General features: G+C 38.4%; 2 protein-coding genes across 8 annotated transcripts in view; one reads left to right on the forward strand and one right to left on the reverse strand.

Annotated features, from left to right (window-relative positions):
• The window catches only part of LOC117568603 (axotactin), a 100,764-nt gene that overhangs the window by 61,288 nt on the left and 21,427 nt on the right, over nt 1-18,049 (forward strand). For 5 of the 7 annotated variants that reach the window (XM_034249355.2, XM_034249354.2, XM_034249356.2 and 2 more), the window contains exons 13-20: nt 5,404-5,651; nt 6,285-6,740; nt 11,949-12,149; nt 12,568-13,188; nt 16,104-16,285; nt 16,411-16,752; nt 16,869-17,172; nt 17,248-17,363. In XM_034249355.2, the coding sequence (XP_034105246.1) occupies nt 5,404-5,651; nt 6,285-6,740; nt 11,949-12,149; nt 12,568-13,188; nt 16,104-16,285; nt 16,411-16,752; nt 16,869-17,172; nt 17,248-17,363 (2,470 nt within the window). Of the gene's footprint in view, nt 1-5,403; nt 5,652-6,284; nt 6,741-11,948; nt 12,150-12,567; nt 13,189-16,103; nt 16,286-16,410; nt 16,753-16,868; nt 17,173-17,247; nt 17,504-17,580; nt 17,791-18,049 lie in introns of those variants that run through there. The other 2 variants (XR_004572158.2, XM_034249358.2) reach the window with 2 other exon arrangements.
• LOC117570895 (polyglutamylase complex subunit TTLL1) lies at nt 7,672-9,731 on the reverse strand. Its single transcript, XM_034252798.2, has 2 exons — nt 9,543-9,731; nt 7,672-9,450 (listed from the first exon to the last, which is right to left on the reverse strand). The coding sequence occupies exon 2, from the start codon at nt 9,232-9,234 to the stop codon at nt 7,780-7,782; it is 1,455 nt and encodes a 484-aa protein (XP_034108689.1). The 5' UTR covers nt 9,235-9,450; nt 9,543-9,731; the 3' UTR covers nt 7,672-7,779.

Here is an 18,049-nt window from a genome sequence, read left to right on the forward strand (position 1 = left end):
GAAGAGAGCTGGAAGTAGGGAGGGGGGAAAGGAAGGAGACATCACCGCAGTGCCACCGCAGCAGTGCGACCCATTCATAAAATTTCGATGAGCGGTAAACACGCAGAGTAATTAACGGTAAAGTGCTGTGCTTTATACATATTCCCGACAACCAAATCCCGGGCAACCCAAAACCCAAGCCCAAGCGCCTTTCACTCGGCCAATTAATGAGTCAATTTATTTATCCAAAAATGAAAAAACAAAAAAATAAAAGTAGCATCTGTGTGTGAAAGGGCAATGAGAAAAACAGCGTAAAATTACAAGGCTGCGAACATATAATGCAATAAATGCGCAATTGCCAATGATCGACGAGCGCTTACTGCTTAATATGCTCATAAAATATTTGGTTTATCGACATGAATTAATGCTGCATTAAATTAGGCAAGCAAATATCATTCACACTTATCGTCACGTACTCGTTATTAAGAGCTGATAATAAATTTATGAATGAATTTTTATACGCGCTAATTTGTGCAGACGATACGAGAGATTAACGCTCAATCAATTCGATTGATAGCCAAGTCATTGATTTGTGTATTCAAAATATATGAAGACAATGAATGTCGTGAATTCGAAAGCCATTTAAAATAATTGCAGAATACTTATACGGCAGTCATTGATTTCTGTATTAAAAATATGGGAAGATAAAGAATGTTGCTACTTCTAATTTATGTGGAGCTATTTAAAATAATTGCAAAATATATTGGATATAATATTAATGTAATAAGTAAATTTTGCTGCTTTGATGTATATATTAAAATTGTATTTTATTGTTAAAGAAATAGGAAAAATGTCATTGATTTTTGACATGATATTAAAAAGTCATTGATTTGTGATTTAAAAATAATATTTAGATTTGACACTTCTCAATTATATTAAGCTATTTAAAATGATAGTATAGTACATACATACTATATGTTAAATTATTTATGTAACATGCTAATTCGATGCTATATTACATTTTTATTTTATGATTATGAGTATAGAACAAATGATTAGTTGATGCGATATTTAATAAAGAATCAATTCGATTCGATAAAAAGTATTTAGAGTAGAATTTAAAAGTATTTTAGAGCCATTTAAAACAATTTCAGTAAGTTATTTAAAAATAACAATCCTTTTTTCTGCTTTATTACAATTTAATTTCATACTTTTAAGTATGGAAAATAAAATGCCATATACCCACTTGACTTGGCTTATTAGCTCTAGAGTATAGGCATATTGATGCACTTGGCTCCTACAAGGGCACGACGCGGCATGTAAGGCCTGAAAGGCTGCAAGGATGGCAAAGGATACACTGTAAGCCATTAAGCGGAATCAGTGCCAGCTCATAAATAAATGAGTTAATCAACATATTGACGCAGACACGGCTGAAGCGAATGAGACAAAGGCAGAGACAGACAGAGAGAGGGAGAGACAGAGAGAAAAGAAGAGTAAGAGTGTCGGGAAAAGATTTTACCTTAACGCATGCGGGGCACATTAAAGTAGAATAATGTCGACCGAGCATATCGATGGGCTTTTAATTGCCCCACAGAGTCATTTTCTGCTGCTATTTAAAAATATTGAAAATTTGCGCTGGAAAATTTCGTGGGAAATTGCATGAAAGTGCTGCTGCTAATGATGGTTGTAATCGGGTTTTTATCAGCGGCTCTGGCCATGTCATGTTGTTTAGAAATACCGACAGCAGAAGCAGTAATAGCCACGACAACGACAAGGACCACGACAACGGCAGCTGCAGCAGGAGTATCGAGAGCATCAGGTCGTGTCCTGTTGATCATTTGCATGGTCATCGATTACCCGCCGGGTGCAGCACATGCAGCCAAAAAACACAGACAAGTGGCGTGCCAAATATGCGAATTATTTGCCGCACACGCTGCAGGAAGCAGGACAACAACAACAACAATGTTGATGGGAGGAACGAACCAGTTTTGGAGCCGTGTCCGCCATTGGGGAAAATGTGTCACTGTCGGCTGTCGTTTGTCGCTTTGGCGTTTGTGTCGCGTGTCGCGTCGCGTATGTCGCACAGCGGCCATGAATGAATGAAAAGTGCTTAATTGCTTGTGACGGTGTTAAATAAATTCTTAATTGCTTCGCACTTTGCGCGTTTGCAACGTTAATAGGATTTACCCTCCTCTCCTCTCTCCCACTCTCGAGTGCAGCTGCAGCTGTCTTCTATTCGCTTGGCATAGGCTGTCAAATTTCTTTCATTTTATTGCCGTTAATTTTCGTGCAATTTTTGAGTTTGGGTTTTTTTTTTTTTTTTGTATACACTTTTATTTTGGCGGCCAGCGAGCGTGCAAATCCTTTTAGCCAAGTGTCAGCCAGTCGACGGCACATCATTTGCAAGGCAAAGCGCTAAATTTCATTTTACAGCGCACCCCAGCACATCACGCGTCGCACAAAACCCGTTGACGCTGCAGCGTCCCCACGACGAGTAACACGGGGCGTATGCGCAATGCCTGCCTGCCTGTCGCTGACGTTGACGACGAGAGTATGGGTAAACGAAAAAACAAGTGTGAATGAGCAATTGACGAGTGCACCGACTAGATAGGTTACCTAGAGTGCGGTGTTGAATAGAGAATTTAATAAAAGAACATATAATATTTTATGTTTATGGAACAAATAATAGTAGAACAAATTCAACTAACCAAACGTTTAACTATAATAATAGCTGAATTTAATGAGAATTACTATGAGAATAATGCTAGAACATTTTAGAAAAACTGAGCTCACCAAAAATATAACTATAATGATAAGTGAATTTAATGAGAATCATTAAGAAAATAGAGCAAATAATGCCAGATCAAATTAGAAACACGAATCTAAGCAAAAGTATAAATATAATAATTCCCGAATTTAATGAGAATTATTATGAGAATAGAACAAATAATGCTAGAAGAAATTAAAAACCTTGAGCTAATCAAAAAATGTAATAAATAATTATATATTTCCTATTATTATAACAATTAATGCTATAACAAATTATACAATTTGAGAGAAAATGAAAAGTATTACTATAATAATCTCTTAATTTAATGAGACCAACAAAGACACCTAAAACAAAAGAGATTACCTTTTTCCATTTATAAATTATTTATTCTTAGTTCCCCTTCAACTTCAACTGTCAAGTCCATCCCACCCTTTAGCCCACATGTCGCCTCTGCGTGGTATTAAAAATTAACATGTGACACATGCACACACAAAAAATGCAGCACACGTTGGCAAAAAACTAATGACTTAAGAGCTTACGAGAACGAGCTGCAGATTGCAATTACGTAAAGGACTCTCAGCTGTTTTTTTTTCCCTTGCTGTTTTGTGTTGGGGTCCGTAGCTCAACGTTGGCTTCGCATTAGCGAGTTGATTATTGCAATTGCTGCTGGCCAATTCGTTTGGCATTATTCAATAACTTTGACTCTTAAGGAACAATTACGCAACTTAGCAAACAATTACAACTCAAAGCGGTGACAAAATAGCAAAGAATGTGACAATAAAAAATGAGGGGAAAGAATTACAACAAGTATAACAAAAAGTAAACGAAATGGAAATGGCAATGGAAATAAAAATGACAGGAAAAGAAACCCCAATGTGATGGGTGTGTGTGAGTTGGGAATTTCTTTTATTTTAAACAAGAATTTTAATTTTGCTTAGAGCTTTTCGCGAGACAAAAAACAAAAAAACGAGAGCTCGCTGCTGAGTCGGAGTCTGCTGACTGGCGACTTGTAATGAAATTTACATAATTTAGAAAGACATTTGAGCAAGTTTCTTTTTGGCGCGTTTGCTGCTCGCGTATAAACAAGACATTTCCGCCACTTTAATTTCCAAAAGCTTACACTTGAGATTTTATTGGCCAATTCATTGTTGGCCAACACAGCGAGACCAAAGCGCACTGAGTGCGCACCAAAAGGGTAGGTCCTTCTATAGAGTTGTGTTGTGAGCGGGGGAGGGGAGCTAGGAATGCTTTCTGCACAAAAGTTGAAAGCGAACGAAACTTGCAAATTGGTGGAAAAAAAGTGAAAGTACGGTTATAAGTTCTAGAAAGCAAGATAAAGGAATGTAATTCAACAAAACGAAGTCGCAATACTCTAACTTTTATAAGAGTAATAAATTTGGTGAAATTTTCAAAATGTTTAAAAGCCAATTCAATTTTTAAAATGAAAATAATTTTTGTTTGAAATTCATTGCATATTGCAGAAAACTTTTAAATTCAATAATTATCTAAAAACTTATTCAGATAACTTTAAATGATATGAGATAATAACAAGTCTGTTCAAAAACCTGCTTGAGAGTCTAATTTTGAAATATTGTGTTAAGTAAACGTTTTCTTAATAATACGACTGTTGAAGAACACAGAAAAAGTGAATTAGATGACACCAAAAATAACAAATTTTTCCAATAATAATAATAAGACTGTAGAGGAAACTGAATATAAAATGCAGAATTAGATGACTTTAAAGTAAAGCGCAAATTAAACCTACATATTTTCACATTTTTAGAGATAATTGTAGGAAAACTGTTGAAGAAACTGAAAATTGAAAAACAGAATTAGATGGCATGAAACATACAACTATTTTAACTTATATAATTTTTGTATATTTGAAGATAATAATAAAAGAATTAGAGAATAGAAAATTTGACATATACATAAATATTTTTTATTCCTACTCACATAATTTTTCCAATCAAAGATGTACATAAAAAACGCATGCCGTGACAGATAAAAGTCCTTCGCGCTTACATTAATTAGCAATTGGAAAGTGAACTATCTGCAAGTTTGCCCCATGCATAATTTAATATTTAACTTAGTCAAAGTTGTCGATGCTCAGGCAGGGTATAAAAAGGATTTAAGTAGGGTGAATGGCAGGCAAACTGCACAAAAAAAAAAGAGAAAAGCTTGAAAAAAATAACTGATAGACGAAGGCGAGTGAAGGGGCGACAAACTTTTTGCACTATTGCCAGTGATTGTAGCTACTTGCAATCGTCGTTGTCGTTGTCGTCCTAGGTCCTTTGGTCCGTCCCCCATCCCCCGTCTCCCTCCCCGGCAACCGTCTGCTTCGATTTACAGCGCCGGTGGCAAAACTTCAAAACTGAAAGGCGTCGCGGCCGCATCAACATTGGTTTTGAGATGAGAATAGGGATTCAGTTGGGGATTGTGCGAGCAGGGGTCACAATTTATTTGCATAAAGTCAGATAAAGTTGAGCTTGCGGGGGTCACGATGATATTTTTTATTCCCTGCACACACACACACAGAGACAAATACCATAAGCCTTGGCTAGCCAACTTATTGAATATGAAATGACAAGGTCATAATATAGCATAATCCCAAATCAATTGCCAACTGTTCTCTTCTTTTCTTTTTCTTGCAGTGATCTGCTGAAGAAACTCTCAGTGAAAGCGGGACTTATTGGCTGCTTCCGTGGCCTGGTGGTAAATGGTGAAATATTGGATATCTATAGCTATATGTCGGTGCATCTGTCGGAGATTATCAAGGACTGCAAGCCATCCTGTGTGCCATCGCCATGTCGTAATGGCGCTCAGTGCAAAGAGCTCTGGAGCAGTTTCAAATGCGTTTGCAACAATCCCTGGGCGCACATTGGCGAATTTTGCGAGACAAGTGAGTAGAGAAAGACTTTACTTTGAGAGAGTAAAAGTAAACTATTATATCCGCTACCCATAGAGAAATGTATATATATTCTTAATTAGCGTCAACAGCCGAGACGATAAAGCCATGTCCGTCTGTCTGTCCGTCTGACTGACTGAACACCTAGATCTCAGAGACTATAAGAGATAGGGATATATTTTTTTTTCGACGGCACTTCTGTTTGAACACAGATCAAGTTTGTTTCAAATTTTTGCGACACCTACTTTCTCCCCTGCAAATTGATAAAAGTCTCATGATAAGAGTAATTTTAAAGCTAGATTTGTTCAGTACAATAATAACTATATTCTTTATAATTTCTGAAAATTTGGTTGTGATGCGATAAAAATTGTAAAAGTTATTAAAGAAATACTTTTATATGGGCAAAGACGCCTACTTACTACGGGTCTTAGTTCCTTTGGCTGACAACCCGGTATATTTTTCAGTCTATGGTATCGCATAGTATATTTTCAGTATTTTTGCGGTATATCAAATTGGTATATTTTAAAATGAATACAACACTTTTTTGCTCTTATTCAGTATGGGTAGCGGGTATCTCACAGTCGAACACACTTCACTGTAGCTTACTTACTTGTTTTTCTTTTCCAGACATCAATGAAAAAGCCTTGACTTTCATCAATCGCGAATCTTTTCTTATGCGCAACTATTTGAGTGTGGCTGCCACTCCTGCCATCTTACTCAATGGCATCGAAGGCGAACGCGAGATGCTCAAGGGCATTCTCAGCCAGGATGTGTTGATTAATTTGCGCACTTATGACACCAATTCATTGGTTCTCTATGCCAACGATCATTACAACAACTTTGTGCATTTGTACATCAGTCAGGCACGCGAAATTGTTTTTCTCTACAACTACGGCGATGAGATTGTCAATCTAACGCTACTCGATGAGACGCTGATGGCCAATTTAAAGAGCATTCAGGTGGCCATCATCAGAGGGGAACAAGAGACTCGCATGCATGTGAATCAGCGTAGTGTGAGCATCGAACGTGGCACTTTACTGTTAGATGAGTACGCCAATCGACCCTGGAGCAATCCCGAGAAGGGTAAGTCTGTTACTTTGTACTATATTAGTTTATAATGAAGTTAAATGTGTTATATTGCAGTTGATAATGTAGTTGAGTTGATAGATGTAGTTGACAATGGCTTTCAACATATAAGACTAGTTTGTGGTTTTCTTATTTAACATTTGTTTCAGGTGGTGATTGAAAAATGTCGAGTACAATTCTAATACAAGTAACAAGTAATGTTTTGACGACAGTCTTTAGTTCCTTTGAGACCAACATTCTAGATGACTAACTTTGCTCTTTAAAATATAAAAATTGTTAACAGTCGGCATACAATTGGTAAATTCAAACTTATTCCAGCAAAAAATATATATTTTGTGGCACATAAAGTGTGCTTTCATATTATGTTAATTAACAGTTTAAGAATTTGTTATTCAGCCTTGAATAGTAAATGGTATATTAAAGCCGAATGGCTTAGATAAGCTTTTAGAAACTGACTTACATTATTTTCTCCATACTAAGTCATATTTATTGATAATAAAATGAAGACTCACCATAAATTAGCTAAAAATATAAATATTTTGTTGTGTGTTTTCATAATAATTGAGGTTTATTTTTGAGTTTTGAATCAGAAACTACATATTAAAGTCAAATGACATATATTTTATACCATATTATTAATTAATTATTGAATCATATTATAATATTATATTTGCGGGACAACTTAAAGCAAAGAGACAAAAGTTTATTCAAATTATATCGAAAAGCATAAAAAAGAAGTTTCATAAGTTTGTTCATCAATCGTACATTAAAATCGTAAAAAGAAAACGACATTTAGGTCGAATGCTTTGATGTCTTAATAAATTTCTACTCTTTGTCACATTTATTTGAAATAATATGATATAAGTGAATATATATTTCGATTGTGTTAAACTACTTTTTATAAAGTTATTCAGTCGTATATTTCGTGACACATCTTGTTTCAAAAAATAGTCACTCCAATAATTCTATTCTAAGTCATATTTATTGATAAAAATAACACATAGTCTGTTTTGTTTTATTCTTCTGATTACCTATGTCACTTCCAGCGGCTGTTGAGTTTCGATGATTTGGCATGCGAATTGTTGCTACTGTTTTGTGCTTCATCCTGAGCCGCCAGCTCCTCATCGATGAGCAGCTCAAAGTTGCCCAAAGCATCAGCACTGGGTACCTTATTCCAGCGCACATCTGGCACACCATCTGGTGGCAGAACCACCGACAAAATATTGTCGATTAGCTTATACTTCAGAATGCGATCGTTGACCGTAGTTGAAGTTAGCGAAGGCGAAGCATTCACTTCCACTAGCCAAGGTTTCAAGGCATTATCAATAATGATATCATACCCATAGCACTCAAAGCAATGCCTATCGCTGGCCATCACCGGCGCCACAGCACGCAAAGAGTGCACAATCAGCCAGGAGATGGCGCCAAACAGACGATCTGTGACCTCTTTGCCCCGAGTGCCTTCCAAGTAGAGTGCGAGATTCTGCACCGACCATTTGCCACCGTGCAACGTGTTGTATTCACCGCCATGCTTCTGCACACTCACATTAGTCAGATGCACATACATATTATCCAACTCCGTGACACTCGTATCATATTTAACCGTGCAAAACCGACAGAATCCTTGCTTGAATAGATAAGCTTTCAAGGGACGAAACGATGCGACCAACACATACAAACGTAGATCAAACTTTTTGCCACCTATGAGCAATGGATTGTCGATGTAGCGTGAGATGACATACGATTCCTTGGCGATCTGTGGATGAAATGGTCCCTTGGCTTCGCGAGACCATTTCTTCAGTTTGGACAGTTTGTTGATGAGAAAGATGCCCGCGCCTTGCGACTTGCCACACGGCTTCATGATCCAAGTGCTTAGCGGAAACTTGCGATACTCCTCGACGAACATATTGTAATCCGCCGGTAACACAAATGTGGTGGGCACAAAATCCAGATAAACATAACGCGTGCCACTTGAATTATTCGATTCGGTTTTCTCAGCTAACGGATTGCCATCGCGCTCTAAGTCCTTACGATAGCGTTTAATGTTCTTCACTAGCAGATCCTTGCGTGAGAGTTCATAGTGATTGGGAAAATGATTGATCATCTGATTGTCATGCATTCGATAGCCGCTATCCACGCTGAAGATGTTGCGACACGTCTGCACGCCGGCCCAATAGAAATGCCAATCATCATCGCCATTCACCTGATGCCAGCCGCGTTTCTCAAAGTTATTCACCAGCACCGATTTATCCAGATCCGTGCAGAATCCAATCTTGATACGATCATGCGCTTGATTCGCGCCCGCTCCGCCGTTATTCGCATTGCCAGCGCCGGGCAATCGGCCGTACATGATGGCAACGCTCTGTTCGATGGTTGGCTGTAGACTGGCAATGCGCCACGATGGCGTCCACTCGGGCGTGCAGCAGACGGCAGCGTCGCCTCCTCCCCCACCACCGCCACCTCCGCTATACACTCTGACATGACCGAACATTGACTTGGCGTTGCCTTAGCGTTTGTTTGGATTTTTGACTGCGAGTTATTGAACCAACAAAGGCTGTCGTCCCTGTTATTGTTATTGTTTCGCTTTTATAGCAGCCCCCAAAAAAAAGTCACAACTCTTTAACTAGTAAAACTGGTTGCCGTTGGCAGCACCACTTGCAACTTGCCTCGTCCTGTTGCTGCTGCCGCTGTTGCTGCTGTTGAGTGACTTTTTTATGCGCCGCCAAGCGCAGCATGAAAATTTTCAAAATAGTTTAGCAAGTAAAGTTGCAAAAATGCCAAAAATTTACACACACTCACACACGCTCACCAGCAACAGCAGCAGCTGTCCAAATCTGTGCACTCCGATCGCCGAAAATTATTTGCACTTGAAATCCTTCTTTTTTCTGATGTCCTGTGTGTGCCGCAAAGTTCGGGTGTGTGTGTGTGTGTTAAAACAAAATGCACAAAAAAAAGCAACTTTAAATGAAAGCAATTCAAATGGTTTGAAAACTTTTTCACTACTCTATAAACTATACAGGAAAAAAAAACATGAAACTCTGTTTGAAATTTTTTGAAGCGAAAATATGTTAATAAAACCCAGAAACGAATTGTTGAAGCGGAAAGCGCATTTTATAATCGAGTCTATTGCATGTTTGTCGAACGAATTAGCTTTTAATAAAAACAGTCAGTCAGGCGGTCAGTCAATGTCTGCAAAACGAACATTCACAAAACTCAAAATCCAATTCACAGAATTTAAATTCACAGAACCGAACAGTGGCAGTAATAATGGCCCAAAGCAATTTATCGAAACTATTCAATTGCTTAATAAACTTAATCGAATTACTTTATATGAATTAAATCCTATCACTGTCTAGTCTTACAGACACTTTCAGCAACTCAATTTCCTAAACAAATAGCAAAGCACTGAGAGAAATTGTAAGAAAACTAGTGACGAGTTTGCTCGACTGTAAGATACCCGCTACGCCATATATATACCATTGGATGTACTGAAAAATTAAGTAAATATACCGTGGGTTATCTATGGTAAATCGATTTACTATTACCCTTAAAATATACCGTAAAACACAAATTTACAAGATTAAGTTTCTCTGGTACAATATTCGAACTGTATATTTTCAATATAATACATTCGGTACTAAAATATACCAAATTTATATACATGAAACGTACTGAAATATACCAAAGACTACCTTTGTTATATCTTTGTATATATTATTGCCTTTAAAATATACCGTAAAGCACAAAATTTGATAAATTGAGATTCTCTGGCACAATATTCGAGTTGTATATTAAGGAATACCAAATTAATATATCGAAAAATGATTAAAATATACCGAAGTCTACCTTTGGTATATCGATATACTGTAACTTTCAGAATATACATTAGAGCATAACCATTCAAAACGGTATATATTCAATATCTCTTGTGTTAAACGTTTAAAGAAAATTAGCAGATCTTACTATTTCAAAATAGTTTTGGAAATTATTTTATTTATTAAATAAAATATGTTACTGGCAGCTTTAATTAAATTCTAGATTTCAAAATGGAGCCAGAATACTTCAAGAATATATTATACACTACTTACAAATAATAATTTGGATTGTTTAATGCTTATTTATTTCCATTTATGAAATCATTTTCTCCTATTTTCCTACTCATATTTTTACACTTTCTCCTGCAACTCTTTGCAAGTAACTTTTTCACTTGCAAAGCAAAATTCAACAATATCTCTTTGCAAATTTGCTAATTTGTAGGCAATAATAAACCTGAACACATGCAATTTTCTGTGCAAGTTTCAAAACCAAATTCCTGTTGTGTTGATGGTAATGAAAATGTGCAGGTATTCTCGCAGTGGTTGACTAGAATTTCAATTGTGTTTAACAAGCTACGAAATAGGCTCTTTAATTAATAAGGATATATAGTATAGCATATGCATATGAGGATGTGTGTAGTACTCATGTTGCACTTGCTGTCGTTTGGCTTTCGACATTCAGAATTTCGACAGCAATCCATACATTGTCCATTCGTATTTGTGGCACAAAATTGCAGGTTGAAAATCTCTCGAAATGTGTTTTGGGCAAAATGGGCAAATCAATCAAAGAACTCGTAACTCAATACTGCAAACAGCAATTACCAGCAATTTGGTTGGTTGCTCCTCCTCCTATCACTACACTACAGAGAACACCAGAGAGAGATAGAGAGAGAGAGAGCACACGCATAGTGGTGCAGAAAATCAATCATAATTACCCGTCGTGAATGTAATGCGAAATTTTGGGTGCTGGCCGATTTGATGAATGCCACAGTTATGGGGCATGTGGCAAGGCACATTGGATTGCAAATCGTCAATACTTTGCACAGAATAACACATGAGCACTTATGTAATTAAATGCGTTAACTGGAATTATAGACAGACAGCAGGAGACGGAGAGACAGAGACACAGACAAGCACATAGTTTGCATTGCAATGCAGGACCGCAGATAACCAAGAGAGAGAGACTGAGCAGGACATTGAAACGGGTTTTGGGCAAACATTTCAATTAGACAAACTTAAGCTCGAAATGCCCGAAATGCCACGGCCAAATGAAGGCTCATTTCCGCAATAGCACACAAAATACTCCCCCATATATGTAGTATATAGAGGGAAACTAAGGATAGCTCTTTGCCATAGACTGTGCCTCATTTGATTTTGTTTATTTTTGCAGAGGTTCTATCGCCACATCGTCCGCCCGCACCGCCCACCGAGTACTTTCAGTTCCACGTTGGCGGCTATGATCCAGCGAATTTGCTGCGGCCGAATGTCGATGCACCGGCTCTGGAGGGTTACATTGGCTGTATACGTGGCCTCAAAATCGGCGCCCAGTTGATCGACTTGGCGGAAATCAATGAAAGGAATATAGCGCCCAGTAAGTAGCATTTTGCTTATAAATCAATTTTCAGTACCAGAAGCGGCGTGAAACCAAACCAAACTCTAATGCCATTTTGGCTGCCACTCACACACTCTCCTGCTGCTGCTGCTCCAGCTGCTGCTGTTGCAACTTAATATGCATGCAATTTCCGCTAAGTGCAGCGCGCCTGTTGGGCATGCACTTGAGCCACTTTGTGGCACCAAGATTAATGCCAATGCGATAAACTCTAGGCGCGCAACGACTGTACGGACCACACGGCGTATGATTTATGCGGCCACATAGAGTGCACACTGCACACACCGCGGAAATTGCAAAACCAGACACTGATGCGATTAGACCGCACACACAAAATCATTTATAACTCCTCGCTCGCTCGCTCGTTTGCTATGCATATTAAATCGATCTACTCTTACAGCTCAGGAGGGCGTGCTGCCCAATTGCCAGATCAAATGCGATGCGGAGCCGTGCAAAAACGGCGGCATTTGCAAGGAGCATTTTGCCGAGCAGATGTCCACCTGCGATTGCGAACACACCAGTTTTCTCGGTGAGTTCTGTTCGGTGGAGAAGGGCGCCGATTTCAGTGGCGAGTCGACGTTGCAACGCAAATTCGAGCTGCCCAGCTCAGCACGTGTGGATTATGTCCGTCTACAGTTGGCCTTCTCATCGTTCGATTTGCGGCGCGCCAATCGCATTATGCTGCTACTGCAGACGGCAGCGGAGCGCAGCTATTACCTTCTGCTAGCCATCACCAGCGATGGTTACCTGCAATTCGAGGAGGATCGCGAACGCGGCCAGACGGTGGGTGCACGCATCGATCGGAATTTCCTGAACAGCGCTCGACATTCGGTTTATTATGTCCGCAATGGAACTCAGGCGCAGCTTTACATTGATCGCGAGCAGGTGCCACTTACAGATTTTGCGGCGCGTGTTCTTACCACAACGCTGGATGAGGGTGCAAATCGGGCGCAGATCGGTGGCATTAATACGACGGATTCACGCTTCGCTGTCTTCAAGAGCTACAGCGGCTGCCTGTCAAGTGAGTAACCGAATATCTTGCTGCCATCCCCTGTGCATCCTTTTTGCCAAAGAGACAGTCATAAATTTGCGCTCGCCTGCCCATTAATTTCTTTTGCTATTCAAAACCAACAAAAAAAAAAAGAAAAAATAGTAAGCAAACTTCATACAGAGTGCTCGACTGTGAGATACCTGCAGCTCATTTTTAAACAAAAATTCAAGCAGTATTATTTCTTCAATATATGAAATTAATACTAAATGTTTAGCCACTATCAATTTTTCAAATAAGCAAAAACACTACGGTATTATTGTTATAATATACCAAATTCTTAAATCGAAAGCATTTCAATATACCAAAAGCTTTATTTCGTATATATAATACATATGAAGTACGAGTATACCATGAAGTACAAAAAATTCTGCCTTTTACAGTAGGAGTAAAACAGTGGGCTATTCTTTTTAAAATACATCATATTAATATACTGACAAAACACGGAAATATACCTAGAGGTATATTTGGTATATCAAAATAAAAATACATTCAAAGCCTTCAAGATATATGAGGTTATCCGCATATTACATACATTTCCAATAGGTACAAAGTTATGTTGTATATCGATATACTATTACCTTAAAAAAATACCATAGAATACAAAATATATACGATATTTTCTGCTTGTTACAAACATTCTAATATCCTTCCAACCTATGGGTAGCGGGTATAACAAGTAAGAATGTGAGTTAAAAACTGTTAATTCTCTATAAAAGTAAAACAGTCTGATATTACCGTTAAAATATACCAAATTAATACCTCTAAAATGTACTTCAATACACTGAAATGCATATTTGGTACATCGACATACTTTTACATTCTAAATATACAATAGATTACAAAATATGCGACACCAAGTTATCATACCCTTCTACCCGCTTTTGATAGCTCGTATAAAAAGGAGAAGTGAAGCTGCTTTTGTTGTTGGCTCATCAAGTCGCTGCCACGCTGGCTCTTGTGTTGCAGCATGTTTATGAACTGGGGCAGCAGCAGTAGAAGCGACAGCGTGGTGTATTTTTTGGGGTAACTGCAACTGCAACCACTTTGTTGACCAAAAATTAAATTTATTCGACGCCATAAAAAGTCATTTCCGTGGTCGATGCCATAAATTTTGTCAGTTTTTGCGCTTAAGATTTACTGTGGCTCATATTTAAATTGTTATTGTTGTTGTAGTTGTTGTTTGGTTACTGCTGCTGCTGCACACTTTGATTAAAACTCAGCTCAGCTTTGTGTACTCTCAACTAGCTCGCCAGCTGTTAGCTTCCACGCCTAGCTAGCCACGCCCACACACACACACTCACACACATAGAGAGACGCCCTCGTCACGCGCAACATGCGCATGTGTGCGAGCTGTTAAAACGTGGCCCATTAAAGCGACCATCGAAGCGCGTTAGTTTGCCAATGGCCATAAACAGGGCCAACACCAAAAACTGTTATCCTCCCACCTTCCTCCCTCCCCACTCCCTACGCTGCACACTGGTTCCTAAATGGATATTGAAAAACTTTGCCCTGGGAGCTTACTTAAATGTCCATAATATCAATTGCAATAATTGAAATTGTTTCACATCAATTTTGAGGGCTTTAAATTTGTATAAAACGACTCAAGAAGTATAGAAAATTTATCTTCTTTTATTATCTCATTAATCGCTCAGTTTAAACCAAGTGGCTAGCAATATTTTATATTTTATTTACTTTGGCATTTAAATCAAATTAAGTGCGCTGTTTATTTGCTTTTTGTTGAAATTACAAAAATAAACAAATGACGTGAAATCAATTGTCATCTTTTTCAATTAATTATTGAATCGTATTTACATATTCACAAAAAACGCAATTTATATTAATGACACAATTTAATAACAATTTTATTAACTAAAACTTTAAATTATGTGTTCTAATTATATAGTTTGACTATAGCTTTTGGTTAAAAACTACATTTGTACTAAATAACTATTTGTTATTTAAATGGAAATATATTTAAAACATTTTTTTGACAATAGAATAAAGTAAAATTTTATAACTATACGAGAACAATTTTTTCAGTTCACCTGCAAATTTATTGTATGGTATTTTAAAAGCTCTTATATTACAGCCATAAAAATTAAGAAATTTTTTTTCAAATAATTTTTTTGAAATCCAAATAAAAGCAAGAAAGATATGTATTCATCCTTAAATAAAGTAAAATTGTTCCGAACTAAAACTCAATCAAAATCAATTTGAAATACAAATTAATGTAGCAAGAAAATTATAAAAATATAAAGCAAGCATATTTATTCTTAACTTATATTTTTCAAAATTTTGTCTGAGTCTTGAATTCAAATTTGTTTGTAAACAAATAATTTCAAAGAATTTCAAATTTCCATTTGAAAATTAATTATTAATATAAATTCTACGATTCATCTTTCATTCAGACTAAATCGAAATCTTTTCCAATACTTCGACCCAAAAGAAATTAAGCTAATTTTCATTTGAGTTTCCTTTTGCCATATCCTGGTCAGCATTTAATCAGTGTGCATTTGTTGGCCACACCCAAAAGTCTACTAGCGACACACACGCACAACAACAACAACAACAATGGCGGGCAGTTAACTTTAGGTATTAAAAATTTTATTGCTAATTTCGGCAAAGCATTAAATATGCACGAATGGGCATTTGCACGGAGCCTTTTGCCTTCTGTGGTTTGACTTTGATTCTCCTCCCCTTCCCTACTTCGCAATGCTTCTAATTTGTTTGTGCTCAAGGCGAATGGCAAATGGCAACTGGCAGAGGCAGAGGGAGAGGCAGAGCCACAAACACATTTGCATTTCAATTTGAATTAATGACCAATACTAATGAAAATTTCAACCAATATTCCCAATTGACTTTTGGGGTCTGGCCTGGGACATCAGACATCTACATACAGGTGAATGGACACATTATGAAGCCACTGGAGGAGTACATGCTGTTCACCAAATCCGGTGCGGACAACATAACGGTCATAAATCCGCAGGGCGTACGCAGTGCGCAGTGCAATGCGAAATTCGATGTCAGTGAGCAGCCCACCCAAGAGCCCATGGTTAACGTAAGCATGGTAAGTGAAGGAGACAGAGAGAGAGACCGGGCGCAACGAGGCGCCAAATTGTGCTAATGAATGCGCCTTTTGTTGATCCGCTTTTGACCATTTGACCAACGTTCTGATGCTGCTGCTCTTCCCAGATACCAGAGCCATGGGTCGAAGAGCCGCCACAGCGAGTGCCCTACATATCGAAATTCGTTTATGATGTCGACAAGAAGGAGGACTCCACACAGATGCTATTCATTACGCTGACCACGGTGTTTGTCATCATTGTCATCTGTTGCCTGCTCGAGGTATATCGCAGTCATTTGGCCTACAAGAAGCGCATCGAGCGCGAAACGGACGAGGATATCATTTGGTCGAAAGAGCAGGCAACCAAAATGCACGAATCGCCAGGTGTCAAAGGTGCAACGAGCTCGGGTCCGGGGGGTGGTACGACGGCAGGGGCAGGCAACGCATTGCCACCATACAGCTATAAGGCGGTGAGAACATGTTGCATTAACAATCCCAATAATTGTGTCTGTGTCTGGCCTGAAATGAGATTTATATTCACCTACCTCTCTCTTCTCTCTCTTTCCGCCTGGTTTATTATGTGCAGCTGCCGCAAGAGGACAAGAAGCCTGGTAATGGCACACCATTGGTTGGCATACTGAAGAATGGCAATGCAACGTCGACGCCAACGCCAACGGCATCGGCGCCCAGCACTCCCCCAGCTGCCACAAAGAACGGCGACATTGCCACACGCATTGTCGAGGAGCCCGAAGAGGAGGTCGAAGAAGAGGAAGAACAGGAGCAGCATCAGCAGCCACAGACTATGCAGCAAGAGGAGGCACAGCTGCTTAACCTCAGCGCGGATGCGGCAGCAACACCAACGGATGTGGCTGCCACTAATGGTGCGTCATGTAAATTACTTAAAAAATATACGCTTTATGACAATAACTTGACGTCATCTCTCGCTCTTCTCTTCTCGTCTACAGCTGCCGCTGAGCCAACACCAAGCGACGAGGCGACAAAAGTCCAGCAGAATGGACAGCTAGATGCTTCACCTGCTGCCCCGGCTCCTAGTGCTGTGGATGCCACAACGACGCTACCGGTAAGCCGTGTGCCACCAGCACAAAATTTATACAAATTGGCGCCCCTCGTCACAATTAGTGAGACGAATTTGCATGAATTGTAAAACACCCGCTGCCAACCCGCCGTCAAATCCTCTGCTATCCGCCAACATATATTCATGTAAATAACATATTACCGACAATTACAAGAATTATAAGCATGTCATTACATAATGCATAATACATTAAATACTATAGCCAAAAGCATGGGCAACACAATAAACACTACAACACTTTGAAGGACAGACACATCGATCTTAAGTGGAAAAGCCAAGGAAAACTATGAAAACTATGCAAAATTCTTAAACTATTTATTAACACAACACATCTATGCATCTATTTCTAGTCGTTCAACTGTATTGGGTTGTCATTATGAATTAAAATTAAATTATTTTCATTTTCCATTAACATTGTTGTATGATCTTTATATACCCTGGAGGTAGCAAAGCAGTTGGGTATAAGCTGCTTACTTATACTGCGGCCTTTCGATTCATGTCTTTTGGCCAAGTTATGAAAACAGAATCTTGTAAATGGCAAGATATATTTATTTATTTCTGCAGAAATTGTATCTTATTTTTATCTAACTTATGGGAGAGTTCAGAATATCTAATCACTTAGTTACTGATTGCCCTTTTTTTATGTTTGTAAAATAAAATGCAATTTTTAA

The sequence above is a fragment of the Drosophila albomicans genome, chromosome 3 (genome assembly GCF_009650485.2).
Source record: "Drosophila albomicans strain 15112-1751.03 chromosome 3, ASM965048v2, whole genome shotgun sequence".
Classification (NCBI taxonomy): Eukaryota; Metazoa; Arthropoda; class Insecta; order Diptera; family Drosophilidae; genus Drosophila; species Drosophila albomicans.